The sequence below is a fragment of the Chionomys nivalis genome, chromosome 9 (genome assembly GCF_950005125.1).
Source record: "Chionomys nivalis chromosome 9, mChiNiv1.1, whole genome shotgun sequence".
NCBI lineage: Eukaryota > Metazoa > Chordata > Mammalia > Rodentia > Cricetidae > Chionomys > Chionomys nivalis.
This window is the reverse complement of record NC_080094.1, coordinates 80,470,516-80,495,451: the sequence shown is the minus strand read 5'-3', so window position 1 is coordinate 80,495,451 and position 24,936 is coordinate 80,470,516. Positions and strand designations below refer to the sequence as shown.

General features: G+C 41.9%; 1 protein-coding gene across 1 annotated transcript in view; it reads right to left on the bottom strand.

Moving 5' to 3' along the window:
* Positions 1–3,056: 3,056 nt before the first annotated feature.
* The window catches only part of Hsd17b12 (hydroxysteroid 17-beta dehydrogenase 12), a 148,064-nt gene continuing 126,184 nt past the window's right edge, over positions 3,057–24,936 (bottom strand). The window contains exons 7-11 of the mRNA XM_057781450.1: positions 23,031–23,065; positions 16,059–16,140; positions 14,574–14,639; positions 4,293–4,442; positions 3,057–4,027 (exon numbers count right to left, since the gene is read on the bottom strand). Coding sequence (XP_057637433.1) covers positions 3,923–4,027; positions 4,293–4,442; positions 14,574–14,639; positions 16,059–16,140; positions 23,031–23,065 — 438 coding nt within the window. The 3' untranslated portion in view covers positions 3,057–3,922. The remainder of the gene's footprint in view (positions 4,028–4,292; positions 4,443–14,573; positions 14,640–16,058; positions 16,141–23,030; positions 23,066–24,936) is intronic.

The following is a 24,936-nucleotide window of genomic DNA, read 5'->3' as shown; positions in this document are numbered from 1 at the left end:
TACAGGAAATTCACAAGCAGAACAGTTCACAAATACTTTCGTCTAGATTCTCCACGTTAACGACGAGCTCTGTGCTGCCACTCCCTCTGCGGGTTTCAGTGGGTTTTTGGGAGACCTAGTTACACATACCATGTTCCGTTCTCCTTGAAAAAGATAACAGCACACTTAAAAAGAGGGTGGTGGTGGTGTTTCTACCAAGTTACCAAAGTAGAATCCTCCAAGCTCAGGAAGCTAATTTATGGACCTTCACTTAAATTTGACATGCAGACTAGCGTTCCACTAAAAAAGAAGGGATGTAAAACAGGATCCAACCCCGGGCTACCGCATGCTGCACTCAGTTGCTAACAACCCCGGGCTACTGCATGCTGCACTCAGTTGCTAAGTCTCTCTAAGTCTCATTTGAAATTTGCAACCTTCGGCGAGTAGAAACTCATGAGAATTGTCTGAGAGACATCATCTCTGAATACAGCCCAGGCTGGTCCAACTGGAGAGCCTTGTACCTCAGTACCCCATGTGCAGGGATTACAGGTGTGCAACACCATGCCCAGCTCGGGCCAGAATTTTGGAAAAATATTCCTTGACTTACTTTCCCTGCTACTTCTTGACTAGCTTCAGGTTATGCATTATGGTCAAGGTTTTATGTAGGTGTTATGTAGGTCTTTGTGCACCACAACAGGATGCACAAATAAAAAATTGTCTTAATGGGGGCTAGAGAGATGGCTCAGCAGTTAAGAGTAATGGCTGCTCTTCCAGAGGACCTAGGTTCAATTCCCAGCACTCACAGGATAGCTCACAGTTGTGTAAAACTCCAGTTCCATGGGCTCTGATACCCTCTTCCAGCCTCTTTGGGCACCTAGCAAACACAGGGTACACTGACATACATTCAGGCAAAATATCCATACACATAAAATAAAAATCAAAATTTGTCTTAATAATGGCAATATTAAAGTGTGCCCCCCCCTTTTTGAGATACCTTGCAAAAATAAAAACTTGGGAGTTGGGTGTCTTAGGAGACTACAGGAAGACTTGGAAAGTGACAATAGGAAGCAGATATGATACTTCACGGATTGTATGCAAGAAATTCTCAAAATAAGAAAAGTAATCTTGCTATATAGCCCAGGCTGGCATCAACAGCTAGTGCTAGGGATTCAGTTCAGTGGTAGAATACTTGCCTAGAATGCAAGAGGCCCCAAGGTCAATCCAGTACCAGCCAGAGGAAAACTATAAAGAATTAACTCAAAAGAGCATCAAGTGTGGCAGTGGTAGTTCACACTTATGAGGCAGAGGCAGAATTAAAGATCAAGGCCATCCTCAGCTACAAAATGAGTTTGAGGCCAGCACGGACTACATGAGATTTAGCACATGTGAGAATACAGGGAATATGAAGTTGCCAACAGAAAGCTGGACACTGTAACTACAAAATGTGCTTCACTGTTTGAATGACTTCTAGTACATGATTTTACTAAAACTTCTTTTCAAGGCACTTATTGGAGATGTATGTCTTCCTGTCATACTGAAGTAGCTACAGCCAGAACAGGGGAAAGAGTTGCGAAGAGATTTCCCAGCTGGGGTTACAGTTACCTTCTAACTGGTTATAGAAGACAGATTTTGCACCCTGCAGCGTATCCTGTGTGTAGATCAATTATTTTCTCTGTCTACAGGTGCAAATCTGCCACCTCTCAACCAAAACCACCAGACCAGCCAGAGAGGAAGTACGCAGAAAATATCACCCATGCTACCAGTTCTATAGGAAACGATGTGGGGGAAGAACAAAGATATGTAAATGTACCTCATTTTCCTTATCCATTCTTTGGTTGAGAGGCATTTAGGTTGTTTCCAGGTTCTGGCTATGACAAACAATGCTGCTATGAACATAGCTGAGCACATGTCCTTGTGATATGCTTGAGCATCCTTTGGGTATATACCCAAAAGTGGTATTGCTGGGTCTTGAGGAAGGTTGTTTCCTAATTTTCTGAGAAATTGCCACACTGACATCAAAAGGGACTGTACCAGCTTGCACTCCCACCAGCAATGCAGGAGAGTTCCTTTTACCCCACGACCTCTCCAGCATAAGTTGTCATCAGTGTTTTTAATCTTGGCCATTCTTACGGGTGTAAGATGGAATCTCAGAGTTGTTTTGATTTGCATTTCTCTGATGGCTAAGGGTGTTGAGCATTTCCTTAAGTGTCTTTCAGCCACTTTAGATTCCTCTGTTGAGAGTTCTCTGTTTAGGTCGTTACTCTATTTTTTTTTTTATTGGATTATAGAGTACTACACAGCAGAAAAAAATAACGACATCTTGAAATTTGCAGGCAAATGGATGGATTTGGAAAACATCATACCGAGTGAGGTAACCCAGACTCAGAAAGAAAAATATCATATGCACTCACTCATAAGCAGATTTTAAATATAAAGCAAAGAAAACCAGCCAACAATTCACAATCCCTGAGAACCTAGACAACAATGAGGACCTTAAGAGAGACATACATGGATCTAATCTATATGGGAAGTAGAAAAAGACAAGATCTCCTGAGTAAATTGGGAGCATAGGGACCATGGGATAGGATTGAAGGGGAGGGGAGAGAAAGGAAGGGCAGCAGAGAAAAATGTAGCTCAATAAAAAATCAATAAAAAAAATAAAAGAGAACAAAGATATACTTTTCATAAAGCTAAATGTATCATATTTAAATAATTATCTTATATCCTGAGATTATTTGTTCCTAACTGGTCACTGCTAGAATACTTTACACAATGATTTTAAGAGCAGATAGCATTTTGTGTATGTATGTTGGGGGGGGGGCACACATGTTTTCCTAGCTGGTGAAACTAACAATTTGAAATACTTAAACACTTCATCAATTAATTTTTTAAAAACAGGTTTGCTGGTCGTTCAAACTAGGAATTGCAATCTGTGTACACAATGATGGTCCTTGCATATTTCACAGTACTGAATCCTTCCTAGTGACATCTCTGTGTATATTTTGATGCTTACAGTCAGTCTTAGCTTACTTTATGGCAGTGTAACTGGGGCTTTATTTTCCATCATCAAAAAATACTTTCATTCAATACCAGTTACATCATTTTTTATTAAAAGCATGTATATGAATTCTAATGGAACACCAACTTAGAACAAGGCCATTCCCATGGCCCATCACTACCACAGAAGGAGTCTGTCGGGTACAGTGCAGACATGAAGAAGGCTGGGTGTCCACGCAGGCTGCTCCTGGATCCCAGTGACACCACAGGATGCTGCTGGTCTTGATGTACACTTCAGCCTATTTGCCTTTACATTTCAATCATATTATACAGCGTTCAGCATTTACATACATTTGAACAGAGAAGACATAAGATGTGTTACAAGATGTGTTACAAGACATAAGATGGCATGTGTGGAGTTATATGTCAGAAAGAACTCTGTACTTCGATTCTCTTGATGTCATTAGCTACTCTAGAGAACTTTTCCATATAAATACAAGAGCTGGGACTTACATTTAGAAAACCTTAATCTATGTAAACGGCATTGTGTCCACCCATAACAAATCAACAAAGCCCCGTTCCCTCTAATTTTAAAGAACAAAAAGCAGCTAGCCCTTACACGCTATAGTAGGTTTCAGACAATACAGTATAAGGTGATCATTGGCATGCTGTCTACTTCTGTCATTCTGGGACTTGTTCCTTTCTGTCAAAGTGTTCTCATCCATTCGGCAAGAGCATATATACTCAACTTCAAATTACTCCTGGCTGTATCCAGAATACATATTAAAAGCCTCTAAAAGGAGTTTGTTTTCCTACAATTATGCCAACATTTGGCCATGTTAGTAATTACTGAAACAACAGTGGAGATTCTGGGGGCAGACAGCATCCTGGGTGAACGTGTACAGGTCCAAGCATCTGGCCAAGGGGCTCAATGACTCATCAACACTTAGTTCCTCTTGTTTTTCTTCAGATTGCGACTCCGCAAGGACTTGTTTAAACCCATCGCTATTTTAAAATAAATCCAACGAGGCAAGATTGAATTTATTGACCCCTAGGGAAAGAAATGGGGAGATACATAAGCACAGCCCACAACTGAGCTAAACTGAAGCCGCCTATCGGCCATCTTTCATTTATCTACACTATTACTTATAGAGATTTAAAGCTCTTAAATATACAGTTTGAAATATAAATGTCTATTTTAGGATTAAAGACATGTACCACCTTGTTTGGCAAAGTATACATCTTGATTCTAAGAGATCATACAGAAAGAAAGGTCCAAATTGAAAAATATGTTTAAGATCCAAAAACATACATACCATGAGAGCATGGACCACATACCCCATGGTCCGCGACTGCAGACCCACCGTTTTGATTGCAGACTTCACAAACGTCTCTGCAGAGGGTTTATCCAAAGTTGGCTTCCGTATTTTCGCCAGTTTTGTAGCTACAAAGTATGGCAGGACACTCTAGAAAGGATACATACACACATAAAAAACAAAAACAAAAACAAAAACAAATCATGCCATTAGTTAGGAAGGCTACCAACTCAGAACTGAGGGTGATGATGCCTGACTGTTGGTGGCAACAGAAGAATCCTCATGACATCGAGAGTTTGTATCTTTAGAGAGAGAAAGACACACTGCTGTCTAAAGCCACCTTCACAGAACATATAGCAGCAAAATCATCAACTGTAATACAATGACCTTGGGGCAAAATAGAATTGGAGGCCGGGAAATAGTAAAAATAAGCAGAAACAACCATTTCTGAATCTTTAAAAGGAAAGCAGCGGGCAGAGATATGGGAGCCGAGGCTCAAAACGCCTTTCCATCCTGGTCAAGCGGGACTGTGCTCTGCAGTCAAGCATGAGGTTTCTGGTGTCTGACGGTGAGCACTGCTCTGCTCCAGCACTCCTGGGGAATGAAGTGTGCTATCAGCTTTAGTCTCTCTCAGGGAAACATGTCACTTCTCATCCTCCATGTCCTCGCGTCCTGTTCCTGAAATCCCATAAGCTGCTATTGTTTTAAGACATCGTTTTTGGCCCTAAGTTTGGGGAAGAGATAGTGTAATAAGAAGAAAACAGCCTGGATGACAAAAGCCGTACACCAGGACAGGTGTAGGGTTGTGAATATAAACATGAGCCTTTTCAAGCATCGTACAAATGCTAGGTTCTCCATTGCATACGCACCCAGTATTTTGGGTGTGACAGAACACAGAACACAAGGGACCGCCATCATAATGACTCCTGGAGCCAGGATGAGAGGTTCCTTCTGTGATCCAAAAGACCTCAGGAGTACAGTTGTTGCCGTCACGGTGTGAAAGAAGGGATGAGGTCTGTTAGTATCGCTATCTAAGAATCGCTATACCAGGTCAAGATGTGGTTAAAATGAAAAATGTTCATACTATAAATAAAGGTGAGGTCTCTCCACACTTTGGATTTCTTTCCTGCTGGGAGTGGAAGGAATGGCCCTGCATCTCTTTGGCAGTTTGCATATAAATATATATTTTTAAACAATTTTATATTCTTCTCACTCCCAACTATAAGTCAAAGAATACAGCTTACAGTCCTTAATGTGTGAGTTAAACTCTAACCCATACATTAGGAGTCCAATTCCTCATATCTGGTGCGACTCTCTGTCTTGCTCACCCTCATGGACTACGTTACTGTCACTAGAGCACATCAACAGCAGGGAGGCTCTGATTATGCACTTTGGCTTCTGAGGATTTATTTATTGGGATTATTAGTACACTTGTCTCTTTTTTCAACGAGTAAAGTGTTTTGTCCATTTTGTTCCGTCAGTATGAAGACAGACTAGGCCGTCTCAGGCTGATGTGCTGTGAACCGTGGGTCCAATTGTGAAGCTCTTTGCTCACCACCTGGAAGAGGGTGGAACGGTGTGCATACAACTCTGACAGCAGGTGACAACATGCATGTGCACAGCTTCCTCATCCTCCTGACTTAGGCTTCCCGGTTAAAAGACTGAGAAGACAGTCTACGCGGGGTGCTGGGATACCTTGAGCTCCAGTGAGAAGGCCAGTCTGTGACTAGGCCTTTCACCTGTGCATAACGCTTTGCACCTTTCTCTCATCCGTTTGTCTCTCTCAGGAGATGTAAGCGGCATACACTGGACTATTTTGATAGTGCAGAATTCAGTTGCACTGCCTGAATGAACCACATGGTGGCACCACAAGATAATGCATGGATTTAGGGTTCAGTTAGCTTGTGGTGGGGTTCTGAGGAGCCTCCAGCTACGGGGGGGGGGGGGGGGGGGGGCGGGGCAGGGAAAGACATGCGTACTTGGGAATTTCTGGTCAAGCTATATTTTCCCAACTAAGAAATGGAAATTCTCAGCTGGAAGGCTTGCTTGGGCACACACCCTGGATATACCAACGTGCCCAACAGTGGCCTTCTGAAGTATGAGGGGTGCAGAGGTGACACCGCCTTGGGACTAAGCCCTAAAGGAAATAGAGGATTTAAGTAAGAGATAAAGGAACAACAGGATCAGAAGAGTTATGAAGAGCAAGGCACTCCTGGGGTACTGCAAGGAGTCTGGCAGAATCCAAAGAAAACAAATTCAAGTATGGGAGAGTCTAGCACACGATCAAGAAGAGCGCTGTATCCACCTCCGTTCTCAGGACCAGGCAGTAAGGAACATCTCACGTGAGGAGCACTGAACACACCGAGGCCCTGTCCTCTGAGCCAGCATTTGAAATATTCTGAAGCTTAAGCAAGATCATCTATCTCAACAAAAGCAAGCCCACTGATCTAGCTGTGAAGGATACTAAAAGGAACATGCAAAGTATAAAAATGGAAAAATACAGAAATGTTTATATCAAACCACCACCAAGGTAAAGAAATGCCCAAGAAACAGTAATTAATTCATTATCTACCTATGCAGGAAAGCATTATGGGAAACAAAATCAGAAATATGCCTGTACTTCTACAGAAAGTTTTCCAGCAGAATAAAACTGAAAAGTCACTTAAACTCAACCAATCACCATTACAAATTTTGCCCTTCAGAAACAGCTTGACCCTGACAGTCACAGCTGCAGATGACTACCCTAGTCTTCAAATTAGAATCTCAAACTGGAAATAATTAGTTAGGCCACAAGACAGAGCTCACGATGCTATGGCTCTGCACAGCTTATTAAATAAAAGTCCCTGCAGACCACAGCTTGGTATATTGTTCCCCTATTCCCTGGAGTAGATTGCTTAGACTGTGGTTTTCACAGAGCACATGCTCTAGAGTCTTGGCTCGGGGCAGGAAAGACACTATAACCGGATGCCATGGATTGTGGAAAGAAGATGGCCTAAAGATACATGGCAAGATGCAAGAATCTAACACCGAGTCCTGGAACTTCACATGGCAGAGCCAACTGTGAACTAAATAAGGCTTCTCAAACCTAAAAATGGTTAGAACTTTCTGTGACAACGCTTTGGGAAAATGTGAACCAAGGGTAGCAGACTTTGCTCTTTGAACAAAAATCTACATGTGGCATCTAACTGTGTTAATGCGCCTTCTCTGGGTCCGTGGGGCTCCTCCCTCCCTGATAGGTTCCTCGCCTTTCTTCTGGTCCAGCAAAGTAAAGAAAGAGCATAGCAAAGCCAGCTCCAGGGCAATTTCAGCATTAAGCTGACAAGAGTTGGCACACAGTCTTTTGTTTTGTTTTCTTTCTTGTCCAAGTTGTATATGATGTATGTACTCGTTAGAAGGGTGCATGTTCAGATGTCTTTCTTTGATTATTCTCCACTTTTATTTTTGAGGGCAGGGTCTCCTGTTAAGCCTGAGGCTCACCAATAGGCTTCAGGAATCTGCCTGTTTTTCCTTCTTTCCCCAGAGCTGGGGTTAGAGGTACATGCCACCATGCCTAGCTACACTTCACACTTAATCACTGAGCTATCTCTCTATCTGTATACATTCTTAAGGCAAAGCCTGGGGTTCTTATGAGTTCTTTTTTAAATTTGTGCCTTTACCTACAGAACTTTTAGGATCAAAAGTTCTCCAGAATACCTGAATGACTAAACACATATCATATAGTTCAGCTATTTACATTTCCCTACTTGCAAACTGTGAGCTTTTCCATATAAGCTCTTTTGACTTAGTGGCTACAAAGAACTTAAGACAATTCTAGAAGATGTGAGGTAAAGAAATCTTTCTGATGATAGATTTGTCTGCAATGGGAATAAATTATAGCATTTCAGCCCAATATTTTGTGCACAAAGAAAATCTTAGATACACTCTGGGTACTACTGATCCTACAAAGAACCTGCTTTCAAACAAATGAAATGTGCATGTTAATTGTACAAAAATGGAGCCCCCAATTTTACAGAGAAATGTGCGTTGCATTGATGGTAGAGGCTTTACCTGTAGTTAGGTTATCAAGAAAGACCGCTCAGATAAGGTCATATCTGAGTGATGTCCTGGCACTCCACAGGCAGATGCTAGCCCAGGAAGATCTGACTGCAGCCAATCCAAGCACCGTGGGTACCAAAATGTAGAATTTTACTCTGAAGGACATGAGAAGCTTTGGTAGAATTTTAAGCAGGGAAGTGAAATGAGTGGCTTTGCTTTACCAACTGCCTACAGTGAGCAGACAACAGAGACTATCAGCAAGGACAACAGTAGAGAGGGTGTTCTAGTTAGTGTTGCTATTGCTGTGATAAACACCATGACCATAAGCAAGCTGGAGAGGAAAGCTTATTTCAGCTTAGTTATAGCCAGTCCATCATCCAGGGAGTCAGGATGGCAACCCAAGCAGGGCAGAAACCTGGAGGCAGAAATGCCAAAGTCATGGGAGAACACTGCTTACTGACTTGCTTCTTATGGCTTCCTCAGCCTGCCTTCTTACTGCACCAAAGACCATCAGCCTAGAGGTAGCGCTGCCCACTGTGCGGTGTCCCCATCTCCAGCCCCCATCAATCACCCACCAGGAAAATGCCCTACAGGCCAATCTGGGGGGTCAGGGGAGGCATTTTCTCAGTTAAGATTCCCTCTTCCCAAATGACTCTAGCTTATGTCAAGCTGACAATCTAGCATAGGAGGCCAGATAGGGAGGTAGTCCAGGGTAAGATGCAGTGGCAGCTGAGATTAAAGTAGAGGCAGTGATGTCACCAATAGCCAGACTGGACACATCTCCAGGATAGACTTGATTCGAAACCCAGTCAGTGATCCGATGGACTGCATTTCAGAGAGAGAAAGAGGCAATAGGATAATAGCAGAGGAAGATCAGTCTTGGTTGAAATCAGACCAACCTGAACTCAAATCTGGCTTGCTACATACTATCTACATGACCTTGATCCAAACTTTCAATCCCTATCCAAGTGGGAACAACAGCAGTTCTTTTCTATATTGGGAAGGGAATCAAATCAACAGGCTCAGTGTGAGGGTTGAGCCCTAGCATGTACTAGCAATTCTCTTCAAAGTTTTCTAATGATCAGAAGCAATGATTTTGCCAGGCGGTGGTGGCGCACACCTTTAATCCCAGCACTCAGGAGGCAGAGGCAGGCAGATCTCTGTGAGTTTGAGGCCAGCCTGGTCTACAATAGCTAGTTCCAGGACAGGCTTCAAAGCTACAGAGAAACCCTGTCTTGGAAAAAAAAAAAGGATCCATCTCAATCACTGTACCCTATGAGAGGTATAGAAACAGGAAGTTCCAGGGGAAAATCTGCCTGTGGAGGTTTCATCTGCTGAACACACAGTATTCCTTCCAGCCTTTGTTATGTAGATCTTCTGGCAAAGGACATAGGAAAAGGGTCAAGAAAAAGGCGCATCGCTGGCAACAATGGAGATTTAACTGGTTGGAGTCCATTTTCTCCAAGCTGGCACAGCTGTGTTCCCAGTAGACTCCTGTATCACTTTCCATTTCTACTGGACTCCATGCGCACTGAGAATGCCCCATTATGTCTTCTACCGTCAGCAGTAATTAACCAGGAGGATGGATGCGGATTTCTGTTTTCAATTTCGGTAGCCATTTCTCAAGATTCAGATTTTTGGCTCTTTGAAGCCAATAGATTCATGATTACTATAAGCAACAACATTTTAACAAAACTTGAAGTTTATTTTTTTATCTTAATTTGTCCCATTTGCTTTAAATCTCACAGAAGCCAAATCCCTTTTGATTAAAAACATGTTCTAAACTGAATTAACTATCAGCTCTCTTCACAAAGACCAAAGCACTGGAAGGCAGCAGCTTCATGGAGTGCGGAGCCCAAAGGGTTTCTTCATGGTATTAAAAGAAGATTGAAATGGTGTAGTCTTTAGTCTTGCTAAGGATGAGAAAAGCCACTTCCACTTCAGGCCAGCTGAAAGCCACAACTGTGCTCTCCAGGTTCGCAAAGTCCCATCCCACTTTCTCAACTTTCCTCTCATACAGGATCAGGCAAAGTAAATCCTAGGGGTCAATTTCAGTTGGCAACCGATTTCTTGGTTTACAACACTTTAGGATCATTTCCCCAGGCTCAGGGAGAAAACGTGTGTGGTGCAGACATCTCCACCACTGAGAAGCAAGGCCTGCAGACTCACAGTCTTGGGTTTACATAAGCCTGGCTCAGTAACTTCCTACACTTTCTGCACCTGCTGAGATGCACAAGCGCCATTAGTTTCCACAGCACTGTGACACCAGGGAACCACCACAGCCTGTTTTCTTGTTCCCCATCTTTCTTGCTACTATATCCCCAACTGTCATTCCAAAACTCACACTCGCCATATTCCTGACTGAAGAAATGTGAAACATAATACACAGATCTCTTGCTTTGAGCCCACTGATGGATGAGATGTTTAAATATGTCTTCTTCCTCTGAGGGCCTTGAGGCAGGGGTTGTGAGTCTTACTTACTTTTGTCACCTCACTGACAAACAGCAGACACTCACTGACTTTAAGCAAGTCATACAACTGTTAATATCAAGTTCAAATGAGGTAATAATGAGTGAGCATGAGGTATTATAGATACTGTATAAATTCATGTTTCTTCTCTATACTTACTATTACTTCCCAGTTTTTGATGTCTTTATATGTTACATCTTTCATCCAATTTGCCTTCAGAAATTAAGGCTTAAAGCAATAGGGAAATTTTGCATAGGTCAGATGACCACCGAGCAGTGACAGTCTACTGCTGACTCTGCGCTCAGTGTCTTTTCCTTCCTGTCTCTAAGTATACAGGTGATAAATGGGGTTTGCATAAAACTAGACTGGACTAAGAGAGTGTCGAAGTCACCTTGCTTTCATTTTGACTGTGGCTTGGAAATGACTAAATCCAGACGGATTATCTCTTCATAAGGCAAGTTTGTGAAGAAAGAGCATAGGGTGCTAAATCTAAGGTAAACTATGTAAGAAGTAGGATATTTGCACGTTTTAATGAGTCTCCCCACTGATGGCTTATTAGTACCACAGACAGAGATTTCTGCTCTCCTGGGTGATATCCTAAGAAGAACACAGCAGTATATTTCTTCTGTTGTGGGTAGAAAAGTATAGCCTGAATCTAGCCAGGTATATGTATCAGATGAGCCCCAAATAAGGGACACTCAAGACAGAAGAGTGGGAGGAGTGCACTGTTCTCCCGAAGGGGTAGTGGCATGGAAGAGTGACAGAGTCCTGGCTGAAGGAAACCCAAGAAATAGGAGAATGGAATACCTAATTCTAGACTGAATGCTTTGTAGAGAATAAAACATTACCAGAGCAATGGTTGGGAACATAGCTCAGTGGCAGAGCACTTGTCTAGTGCTTGCTGAGAGCTTCTACAATCCCCAGCAACAGCTAAACACAAGAAAACGGTACAGAGGGTGAGAGAGCTGGGCATGATGATGCACGCTTGCAATACCAGCACTCCAGAGGCAAAGACAGGAGGACTGAGTTCAAGACTGGCCTGGGCTACATGAGAACTTGTCTCAAAAAGTAAATAAATGAACAGGTAAAAAGATCAACACAGATGATCTATTCAATAACATTATTTCAACATTCAATCACAAGTTGTTAATTCTATTTTGACAATCTTATTTTTAGATGTCCACTCATGAATTTGAGGCAAAGTGAAACAATATATGCAGATTACTCTCTTACTCTCTAGTGATAGATGGAGCCAAACAGTAACAAAAATGAAATATGGGCAAATGCATGAGGGTGGTCTTTCTTTGTCCAGTTTTTATTCCTATAATTTAAAAGAAAAACTTTAAAATTATCTATAAATCAAAATGACTGAAGAAGGAGACCAAGAGGACTGTGAAAGCTGAGTTTTGGTCCCAGGAATTTCACACTTGCTCGGCATTCATTGCCAGTGAGTACAGGGCAGACAGGAGCCAGGGACTACGGCCCCTTCTTGTCAGTTAGACTTTGGATGAGTTTTTTCTTTGAAGAATATATGCATTTAAGTTCCCTTTGCCCCTTCCCATGGGTCTTCAATTGTAAGAAAATAAAAATATTACCAACGCTGAGAAAGAAGCTCTGTTTAGGAATACAATGCAACCTGGCTTTAAGAAGGCTGAGGCAGGTACATCTTTGTGAGTTCAAGGTCAGCCTAGTCCATACAGGAAAACAATTCCTCAACAAACAAACAAACAGCCACTTTAATGAGCAGGCCAAGGAAAGGCCATGAAGCAGCAGACAGAGGTGTGTGAGGCCCAGGGAAGAAGGCAAACTGAGGTTGAGTGTCTTTGCCTGATACACAGACTGAGGGCAGATGGGCTGTGATCTGAGCCTTGACAAGGCATGGACTTCTAGGGCTTAGGGACAAAGGGCACTTGGAGGAAATGTGGAACAGATCTAGGAGTTAGCCATGGGTCCTTCAAAACATGAAGAAGACACCACACAGTCTATTCTAGCCTGAACACAGGTAGGCAAGAATGCTAAGAGCCTTATGGGGTTGGAATACACCTGAGGCCAGTGAAAGAAGCCACCGTACCGATCTGGGTGTGAATGAGATCACCCGAGAAACATGGGATGGAATCCAAGGTGGAACAAACATTCAATTCCCCAAGTCCCCAATCTGGAAGACATATACCACCCAGAGAAAAATGGGTAAGTTTCAGCAATGAGCTCTTTTTGCTTCATTCAGTGGCTTGGGACTTATTCCCAAAGTAAGATAGTCATGCTTTTCTTCATAAATGTGAGTTTTCTTTTTCTTAACAAATTCATTCTAAATTTAGATCTTAAGAGAATCTTAGGAAGAAAGACAATGATGGATGAAATTAAATAATTTAAAAATCATTAATGGGAATAATACAAGCTCATCAAAATATGATATTTTAGAAGGCAAACACTAACGTACTTTGGGTGGTTGCTAGTCATATCAGGCTAGTAATATCAGGCACAGAATCCAAGGAAACTAGCTTTGAGGAAAATAGGTGTGAACCAAGAAAAGGGACAGTCTCAGCTACCCCCAGAACTGCTTTCTGTGTTCTCAAGGCAACACTACTTCATGTCACTGGAGTCTTCAGGGTACCAGCCAATGAACCTTTAGAATTCCTGTAGAGTCTCAGTGGGGCTTTAAAATGACTAAATTCACCAGAAAGACAACACTGTAACACTGATTGGCACAGGAGCCTCACCTCTTATCAATGTTACTGGTTTCCCTGCCACCAAAATACAATCTACAGGGTGATCCCAGTTATCAGTATTACAAATGGTATCAACATGGAAAGGCATAAAACTCAGGATTCTACAAAACCTTGTCCTCCCCAATGTAGCCTATAAATATGGGGAGCTGAAAATTAAACAATACCAAGTCAGTGGTCCGTAGATGTCCCTAGGAAGTAAGCTAGGGAGAGGGCTTGGAAAGATGAAGGAACATTTGCCTCTCCCTTCCTCAGGATGGGCGGCTTAGCTCCAGTATTACTGAAATAAAAAGGCTTAGAGAACACAGCTAGAGAAGCATGAGGCCTCGCCTGATTATCTGGCAACAAACAGCCTAGCACTTCCCGGTTTCATCATTTCTTGAGCATAGATGGGTCCAGTAGCCTAGGGTGAGAACAAAGGCTTTAACAGCAAACAGACCTGTATTTCAGTCCTAGATCAACATGGAAAAATAGGTTAACTGTCTTAGTCTCTATCCCCACATTGTGCTATGCAAAAAGAACCTAAGATGCTACACTAAGTGATCTGATCACAGAAGACCAAACACTGAACGGTTCTATTCAGAGGATGGGAGACAGAAAAGAGAATAGTGGTTGCCAGGGGCTGGGGGAGAGAGAAGGGAAAGTTAGAATGGTGGCAGTAACGGCTCAACAGTGTGAATATGCTCATGCCACTGAACTGCATGCTTACAGATGTTGAAAATGCTGTGTTCTATGTTATGTATTTCCTACCACAATTTTAAAGAGTCAGTCAAAATAAACCATGAGAATAATAATAATTATTCACAAAAATGATGCTCCAATTGCTGACATTTAGTTCTAGTTCAGATAGCCTAGTTAAAAATTTGAGAGGCTAAATTTTAAAAACCTAGACCTAGGAGCATAAGGAAGGGAAAAGAAACCATGTCTCTAAGGGAGTGCTCACGTCACAATCGCATACTGAGGAATGTGATTTTCTTTCGTTGCCAAGACAGCAACTGTTGCTGTGGAAACCACACAAAAACAGGGATACTTAACTGAAACAAACTCCACTCACCTGCACAAAGATGCCCTTGCTCTTATACTCCTCATGGAGGCACTGAGAGAAGAAATCTACAAAAGCCTAGGAGAGAGGTGGGAGTGAGAAAGAAAACACATATATTACATCAATCTGCCTGGAGTGTAGCCATAGAAACAACAAAATAATAAATTAACTATTTAACACTACTGTTTCTAGTCATTCCTTTCATTTCAAATGCAAAAGAGATAAAAATACCTTCAAACCTCAGGAGTTTTTTCTACCATAAATGACATTATCTTACCAAATTTAATATTTAACCAATTTTGACTTAATTAGAAAAGGTTCCTCCCCCCAGAAAATTATCCCCCCAAAAAGAAAAAATTCATTATATAACAAAGGATATGCTTCCATTTTTTACTTGCCATTCTAGCAGAAACCTAGAGTGAATTCTGTTCAGCTCTGTTTTGCTGCTGGGTCCTGTGACACCGTATGATTTGAGATGTGAAGGCGAGAGCCTTCTGGTAACGCAACTGTAAACCCATCTGTAAACTGTGCCAGCCACTTTTCAAATGTGGACTCAGTATCAGGCTTAAAATGCCAAGTTTAATGACAACCCAATGATGGTCTCTATTGACAATAGTCTACCTCCGTGGAGAACAAACCAGATACTGGAATTCTAACACAAGATGTCATGTAAACTGCTGACAGTGTGTGCCGGCCACAGAGAAGGCAGGTAGATCATGGGGCTGTGGGGCTGGGCCAGAGCTCAGAAGACAGGAACGACTGATTTTCCTCATGTGAAAAGCAGGTGTGTTTCACACATTTCCTTCTCTGACAAACAATAAGTTCTTATAATGTATTATGATGTGCTTATTTTCCCCTAAAGGCTTACTTAATTTCAAACAATTAAACAGTTGTTCTTTTCCCTTCAGAAATGTTTTCCATGCCTCAGTGAAATATCTGAAGTTGAGGCTATTGGCCTGTAGGCAGGAGAAGACACAGTCTAAATTATGATCCTATCAGCAATGTAAGGAAGTGAATGACAATGATGTGTGATGACAGAGTAATAGAATTCTAGAGAACATGGCAGAACATTCACACTGCTGTTGGTCTATTTCTTGTCTGCTGAGTATATGTGTGGTACTGGCAGGATGCATGTCCTTGCTGTGGGAAGCTGACTTGTTCATGTTACCAACACTCTTGACTTTAGACTCATTAGTATTAGGTTCTATCACTTGGGCAGACTGGTTTAGGCTAGGTCTCTATGGAAAGTGTCCCTGTTAAAATCAGCAAACTACCAGGGAACAAAATCAGTGGCTGTGATACACTGGTATTCCACTTGTAAGTCTACATCTATCTATGGTATTCCAGAAACCCATGTGGGGCACCTTGCTGTCCTTCTTAGTCCACTGGAAAACTACCAAGCATAGCACTTCAACAAAGTTGAAGCTATAGTAACTGCTTGGACTAAAAGTCACCCCTCAGCCTTATACTGGCTTCATTGACTGCAATGCTTTTCACCTTGGTCGCAGAGTAGATGGTCAGCAGTGGAACCGGGAGCATGCCGCTGGCAGATGAGATGTTGAGAATCACCCCTTTAGACCTAGAATTGAAAACACACTACATAAACAGAGGGAAATTATATGCACATTTGCTTGGGAATCACAGTCAAGACAGAAACAGAGCAACAGGGCTGCTGCTCTCACACACGTCTCCCTGCCGCTCATGAGCATGTGGCATGTCTGGCTTGTGAGCGAAGCATAATCCCATGAGCTAAAAATAGCTCCTCTTTACGATGAGCTCATTTCCTAGTCTAGGAATCCAAAGCATGACTGCATATGCGAGATGTCTCCTTTAGTTGTGCCTATACTCTCTGGAGTCCTCTGTGGATACAGCATCAAAAACTCTCATTCACACAGTGGGGATACTGCAGGGTGGAATGCTTGCCTAGCATGCAAGGCACCGCAGTCAATCCCAGCAGAGCAAAAGCAAACTGACACCCACACAGACACCTCCGCTCTGATACAGTCACACTGCAACAGCCCATTGTGTACATGTAAACACTTCCCTCTCAACAAAGTCTTAGTTGCTAGACAGCAAAGCCTACTTTTGTCCCCACACAAATCAAGTATTTCATAGACCTCTTTATAGCAAAGGTGACAACTTTATGAATTCCCTAGGCTGTGAGTAATTGGGCAAAGAGCTACCTTGAAAACTGCATCTCTGTACTTCATTAACTATATTATATTGCTGAAAGATGAAGTTCAACTTTTCCTGTTCTTTTAGAGACTATTGAAAGTTAAGTCAAGCACCTACCAGGAATTTGTTTCTACAGATAAACGAAATCAGTTTGTGAAAAGCAATGTTCTAAAGACCCCAGTTGTTAGCAAGCACATAAGGTTCAGCAAGGTGTAGAATTATAACTTTAGGAATATGAAAATTAGCTACCAACTTGCTCTCTCAAAGGCACATTGGAAATGGAACCCAGGGTCTTATGGATGCCAGGAAAGTGCTCCGCCAGCTGACCTAGGCCCCAGCCCAGCCTCTCTTCTCTAGCTACTGAAATCTCACCCCACCACCTCTTGCTCACATCTCAGCTTCCTTTCCTTCTACATAGTCTGCTGTTGTCCTCTGTCTGGCTTTCTATTCCTAAGTCCTGTTTTTTCACTATTTCGGGGAGGGAGAAGACTCCTTTTATGTAAAACAGCATAGGAAATATGATTAAATGGCATATATGAGTTATTTTGGACACAAATCCGAAAAGAAATAATCCTCAAAGGTCATGATTCCATCTGTCAGCCTTTAGGCAAGATGCCACTACAACCATTGAAGGGACTGAGCCCTCTGTTTCATATGTATCAGAGACCAGTCAATTGTTTATAAAACAGTCCTTATTAGTAACACACACTTTCCTAAGCAGCAAGACCCACTAACACCTTGGTGATAACAATAAAATTTCAAATTTAAGAACGATATTAAGAATTTTTTTTAGGTTAGAAGTGGTTAATGTATTAGTTACATCATCCTTATATTGATATCTTTTTTTTAAAGGCAAAAAAGGATTTTTTTAAATCAGAAGTTAGAACTCAGGCCTTTTAGATGAAAATAATAAACTAGCAATAAACACCTAGTGTTTTCAGCTATAAGAAATTCCTTTGATGAAAGTGGAGCAAAAGAATCTTTTATTACAATCAAAGATTGTCCCTTGGATAAAAATGGAATAAGAACTACATCTTCAAAATTATCATTTCAGTGTTGAAAATATTCTCAATTAGACTGTGGTAACAGTTGTCCAGCTCTGAATATGCTGAAAATGACTGGACTGTACAATTTAGACAGATGTATAGTTCACATGTAAAATAAGCCAACAAATCTGTGAAACACAAGGAACGTCTGTTTCTAGTAGAACACATAGCCTTTAGGATAGGCGGGGTTCCAATGAGGTGGGCGCACAGGGCTACAGCTGCTCAGACAACCATGCTTCCTGGGGAGTAACTCCACCCTCACAATCACTCCACAGTAACCTTTAGCCAGGAACTGCTCCATCTCAACCACCCAGTGGAAGGGAGAGAACGTTTGTCTGCAGCAGATTCAGGCAATGCTGTCCTTGACGCTGCAGCCTGCCACCGCTGCTTAGAGTCAGACGTTCTGTTACAACCGTGCTGGCTGGAGCGGCTGCACACCCTTGAACAACAGTCACATCTTTCAAATGATGTGTAAGGTTGAAGGTAAAAGGTTAAAATTTCATGCTATGGCTTCATTAGAGAAAAAGTCATGTAAAGATAATAAAAGCTCTTCTCCCATTTCATAAAATAACATCAACAACCTAACATGTCACAATGATGCAATCATTCTTTTACTTACCTATTCTTGAGGTAACTAAGATCTTTGTTTCTCAAATATTCTACTCTGACTGAAAATGTGTAGGAGCCGAAGAGATGGGTTGGCACACTGGATATTACTGCAAAGACCTGAGTTTGATTCCCAGAACTCACATGGCAGCTCACGGTTATCTGTAACCCCAGAGCTAAAGAATCAATGCCTTTTCTGCTACATGTGGTGTACAGACTTACATGAAGGAAAAATATCCTTACATATAAATTAAAAGTGAATAAAAACCCAAAAGAAGAAAAGGAGAAGGAGAAAAGAAAGAAAATTACTAGTGTGTAGAGCTACAAAGTCAAAATTTTCAAATACTTTCACAAAAAACAAAGTACTTATACTTCAAAATACAACAAAACATATTTAAGACTGTCAAAGCACTGAATAAAATGAGAATGCACTAGATGTGGGTAAATACACAGCAACTCATAATTGTGTCTAAACGACAGCAGAGAAAGCACCCCACCTACCAATCTGCCACACTGTTGAGATTATGCATACTTGTCTACTAAAGACCTTCCTATGACTGCCAGTAACAGCATTCAGATCTCTCTCCTCCAGGGGAAACTATTCTGTTTCATTTTGTCTGCACCCCAAGTGGAATACTAGTACACCCTGTCACAATCTCTGTAAGGTCTCTCCTCATGCAGAAATGGGGTTGAATATTTGGGACTAGGGGGTATACGGGGTTCATCTTTACAATCAACTACTTTGTCTAGCTCTAATCCTTCTAAGCAGAATTAGTGACGTTAAACCAGTTTCCATGGCACAGCCAGGCTCATGACAACTCTGTTACATCAAGCAGAAGGGCAAAATAGGCTACGCCTAATTGCACACAGAGACAAACATAAGTCAAGCTGGTTAATCTCTCACTTTCTAGAGGCTTGGGAATAATAGAAGGACATTAAGAATTTCTTTGAAGGTCTATTACTGAAAACCCGTCTTGCCCATACTTTGACACATTTCCTAGTTTGTTGTGACATCAGATAAACACATGAAGCAACATTTTCTGTGGTGCAATATTCATAACTGACTGTGCCACTTACTTGCTAGCCATCCTGTGATGGTGACTTGGAGGTACAGACCTCTGAGGAGCTACAGGAACTAAAATGCTGCCGAAACAGCAGAACAATCAACTCCACTTAAAGACACACCTCTTCATCTCCACAGTTACCTCCTTTTTATCAGTCCTCCTAGAAGCCAGTCAATAGGCTTGTCCAGTCCTGTAAAATTCAGCATCTTGCATTTACAGCTTCCTTACAGCTAAATTCCCTAGGATTCCCAACACTTCAGCACTCCCAACCCCCGCAAGATTCCCTTTAATTGTCACCTGGATTAAAAAAAAAAATTGTCAAGCTTTTGTTCTATAAATGCCTCACTATTCTGTCAGGCTCTTGTGGTATCCCTGTCCTCACCTCTATAAACACTGTGGCCGTGGAGGAATAGTCTCTTTTGAAAAAAAGTCAGATTCTGGCCTGACTCAGGAGAGCTCAGCATTGCCCCACCCTGCAGCAGAGGTCAGTCCGTGTAGATTGCTAGCCAGTCACAGAGTTGTGAGATAGACTCCATCTCAGTTCTTTGCAGTTGCACTACACTGAGAGAAGACAGAAGTGCACTCTTGCAGGGTCATCACAGAGCTTTCCAAGCTTAGATGGAGAACGGAAACTGGTGTAGACAGTTCTCTAATTAACTCCTAAGAACACAGAAAAACTATCAAAACAGAGCTCAAAGTCAGAAAAGAATCGTGAAACATGGGGTCAGGCATACAATTAGAACCAGCAATCAAATGCTCACACTATACAAATATTGCTTTGTTGAAGAAAGTTTGCAAACATTTAGCACATGAAAGAGAATTACCTGCCCTAAAATACCATAACATGTCATAATTCCACCTTAAGCAGTACAATATGAAAGAGGCTATTTTTAGCCTTTCCACAGTTGTTATGGCAACCACCTCTCGGCTCCAGCTGTACACAATGTTTATAATTCCAGGGAAGTAGAGAGAGCAAGTTTCCTGATAATGTAATTATGCACTTTCTCTGTGTGTCGGTGATAATGTCAGTTTGATTATTGATGCTTGTTTAGTGATAGTAGGTTGGCAATAGTTTAAGGCTTGGAAAAATCTCACACATCAGAGATAGAATCACTGAAAGGGAAGAGGGCAAAGAAACCACCAACAAAAGGCTCCTTCTAAAGGGCAGCGTTCCATTCTAGCTGCTCTTCACACCTCCCCAAAGTGGCCTGTCCTATGGTGGTTTCCATAGGATTGGTATTCTCACTGAGTAAGACCACTTGTAAGGAGCCTGGCATTCCTTTATGGACTAGGTAGAGAAATAAAGGAAAAGAAATCTTCACTATGATAAATCATGAAGTTACAAAGTTAGGGGTTAATCTATTACTGCAGTCAGAACATACTGACTAATATACCTATTAACTCTTAAAACTCCACTTGACATGGATGTCCCTTGTGCTAACACAGAGTACTGATTAATAAGCTCTACACATGTCTAACTAGTCCTTGGCCAGCACCACAAACACCATCCCCCTCTATGATTCCAGCTTTCCACAGCTTCTATTGGCTTTCTACCAGGTTGTTTCTTCAACGTCAGCATAAAAGCAACTTGAATTCTTAGCCGGGCGGTGGTGGCGCACGCCTTTAATCCCAGCACTCGGGAGGCAGAGGCAGGCGGATCTCTGGGAGTTTGAGACCAGCCTGGTCTACAAGAGCTAGTTGCAGGACAGGCTCCAAAAACCACAGAGAAACCCTGTCTCGAAAAAACCAAAAAAAAAAAAAAAAAAAAAAAAAAAAAAAAAAAAAAAAAAAAAAGCAACTTGAATTCTTGAAAGGCAAGGATTGAACTCATCTGGATTTTCCAAGCTAAGCTCTGCTGGATGAACATGAATTCCCTTCTTCATGCTGGTCTTTCATATCCAATGTCAGCTGTAATTGGTGGCATTGCCAGGTCTAGAAATGGGCCTAGATCTCTAGATCTGCCTCTGCTTCATATGCTTCATGGCACCCTGTATCACTGAGTCCTCACCTTCTGCAGACCTAAACAGGGTGGAATTACTTTCAATTAATGCAATGATCTGGGCTTGCCATTCAAGACTTTCTGCTCTAGGAAATGACTTCAGAGCCACGACTTCCCTTTATATAGTTTTTACAGTGTACTTTAAAAAATTCTTTCATAACACTTCTGTGGCATACAACTTTGATGTCCTTATTTTGGTTTTTGTTTTTTGGTGTTGGAGATGGACTCCAAGGCATGCTAGGCAAATGCTGTATAACCGAACCCTACTCCAAGTCCAAAGATTTCTTTATAGTGCCATTGCAGATGTTAAAACTCAGATTAAGACAGTGGCTCAAATTTCACTTATTGGGTTCTACTCTGTCCCTCTTAGAGTTCTGGTATGGTTTGATCACTGTCATTTTCATGTCCTATCTTTGGAAGCATGCCCCACTGTCAGTCAATACTCAGCTTGAAGGCTTTAAAGGGAAATCTTACTAAAATAAGACAATTAGAATATACAAATCAGTACATTAAAAAAGAATTACAAACAAGTTTTATGAGAAACAGTTTCTTAACCAGTCACTGCACTGCACGTGATCAACAAATGGACTCCTAAACGCTGTTTCCTCACCCACAAGGTGGAATGCGGCACAACATATGGAAGGATTTGATATGCATATACTTGCTAGTCTTTTTCTGTTTGTTTTTTGAGATGGGGTTTCTCTGTGTAGCCCTCGCAGTCCTGGAACTCACTCTGCAGGACATGTTGGCCTTGAACTCACAGAGATCTACCTGCCTCCACCTCCCAAGTGCTGGGATTAAAGGCGTGCGCCACCACCAGCCGGCATCTGGTCTTTTAACAGAAGTGGATCCTACTTTTATTCCTCCCCTGTCAAAGCTTTGACGAAGTGCTAAAATAAAATGACAAACTGGCCCAACAGTCAAACCCAGCTCTCTTCAGCAGGTTTTCTTTGAATGCCTAGGCCAACATTTAGATTCCTGTGACAAGGAAACAGAGTTAAATTTTACACTCAGTGAAAATGCAACCACCCATTTCTCAACAAAAGTGCAGACATTTAGGGAATTCTCCTGGCACTCAATTCCAACTGAAACATTAGTAATAGTGGACTTTGCTTTTTCCTCTAAGTGTCAGTCGGACATCTGGTCACTTTCCACCATGCCTTGCCCCTCTGGTGTCCACTCCCTCTCTGGAAATACCAGAGGAATGCATCTTACTTCAGGATACTCTACCAATTTAGGCTCTAAGTGGCTACAGCTTTAAGGAGGCATTCCCGGGAATATCCCAGGAACTCTATCCACCCCCTCAGAATAGCAGGCAATTGAGTTAGTGATGGTGACTCAGGCTGGCTTTTTAATCCTGATCTAAAGGAACCACCGCAACCCTAGAGAGGGAAATAACGAAGTCTAGTGGAAAAGGCCTCCTCCCCCAGTGACTCATGCTCCACGGTGTGATTCGCCTGGTGCTAAGACAGAGTTGGGTTCATTAGTCACTTTAATGAAATTCTCAAAGAAAGGGCTCTCCCTATAAATAATAATGAGCTCTGTATCCACAGTGTTTGTGTGTGAGCGTGTGACTCACCTTTCTACCATTCCAGGCAGCACCAAGCGTGTCACCTGCAAGACAAAACAAAACATTCATGATGGCTGAGGACACAAGCAACAGGAGTGAAGGACACCCGCCCACACCAAAGAGAAGGGAGTCACGAATCCACGCATCACTCTAAAGAGAGAAGCTTATTTTATACATGCCATTTAATTTTACTGTGCTAGGAGTGCATAAGGAGAGCACACCGAGAAAGTTCTCTGTGAACGTGGCAAGATTAAGCCTTGTCTGAAAAGTAAGGCTGGCATGGGCACCTTCAAATAACAAAGACTCTATAGTATGTGGACATTTCTTAAGTCCTCCCAGAGGAGAATGAATGTTATCACATGTAACATTTCACCTACCAAGATGACTCAGGCTTTCTAATATCAAGACCTCAAATCTTAATTCGATCTTTTCTGATCAAAAAAGGCTTTATGGAGGCGAATGATAGCAAATTTGGCAAATAGCAAGTGCATTGATAACTTTAACCATTTGTGGTCTGTAGTAACCAGCAATGAAAAGGTGATATATGCAGTTTAGCAACTTCATAATTACTGGCCAAATATACGCAACGATGAGATAGGCTACCACTTAACTGTTTGGGGATATTATTCTTCAAGAAAAGTTTGAAGTGCAATCTTTGTCAGGATGACCTCACAGTTAATCAAGTCCTGACTCACCTTGTGCTGGTTTTCTAAGCAACACAAGAAGCTGAAATGCTTGGCAAGCATAGACATTTTAAGCCGTTTATATTGAGCAATATCATGCACCAATTAAAATGACAGCCTATTGATAAAAGACTCTGAAGAAAAGGCCGTGAAGACTTTCTGCAGAGTGTGCAATGTGGATGTACAAAGGTCAGCTCCGGTCTGGTCAGTGCTCAGCGACAGCGCTCAAGCTCTCACCATATCAGAAAATGGACTACTATCACCAACTTCAAAGCAAGGACTGGCTTCAGAGTTTAGGGGAAACATTTCAACAGAAAGAAAGATCTGACCAAATCTTCTGGCCCAGGTGCAAAAGGAGAAACTGTAAACCAAGTATAGACAAGAGCTTCCCGTGTTCCCTCCTTAACTTTTAGCTGTCTTCCAGCATTTGCTCTTTCCTTAGACTGCAGATAAAGTTTCAGAGCCACTCTTGGTGGCTCCCATAAAAAACATGTTTACAATTTCTCTGACAACTGCATGTGGCTTATAACTACTTTATAAGAAGTAGGACAAACAACGTCTTGGTCATGGACTCAGAAAAGGAAAATAGGTTGTCTTCTCCGCCATCATGTAGAAAGTGGATGAAGGGAAGGAGTCATCATGACATCAAAGTGAATGCCATATGTGGCAGGGTGACAGGCTAAGGATCCCCAGGGACAGAGGAGCTACTGTGTAGCACTCTCAGCACCCGTTCCACTAAGCACCCTGATTTTCAACTTGCTCTAAACCTGACAACCCATTTTGATTCTGTTTATGTTGTGAATGCATCTCTTACAAGACTTATCCAATATTCTCTTTTGTTTCTTTTGCAGTGCGGGCATGAACCTTGAGGCCCTTTTCCCGTGTTAAGCAGGTATATACTACTGCCCTAGGCACCCAGTCTTTTAGCTAAATAAAACTCTAACTACCAAGATTGACCATTTACGTTGGTAAAGACTGATCAGTGTTAACATTTCATGACTCCTTCCCCAAAAGAATAGCTCCGCAAGGAAAAGATTAAACATTTTACAGTTTTGAAAAGACAATCCTCTCCAATTTTCTCAATTTCTTTGACCCAATTCAAAATGTCCCTACTGGGCTTCAAACTAGAACCAAGTCAAAGTAAAGGTTGACTTCAGAGTTTGTCTTTCCAACACAGTCACTTTCTCTTTCCTTTTCAGGTTAAATATGAATTTTAACTTTGCTCATGTTTT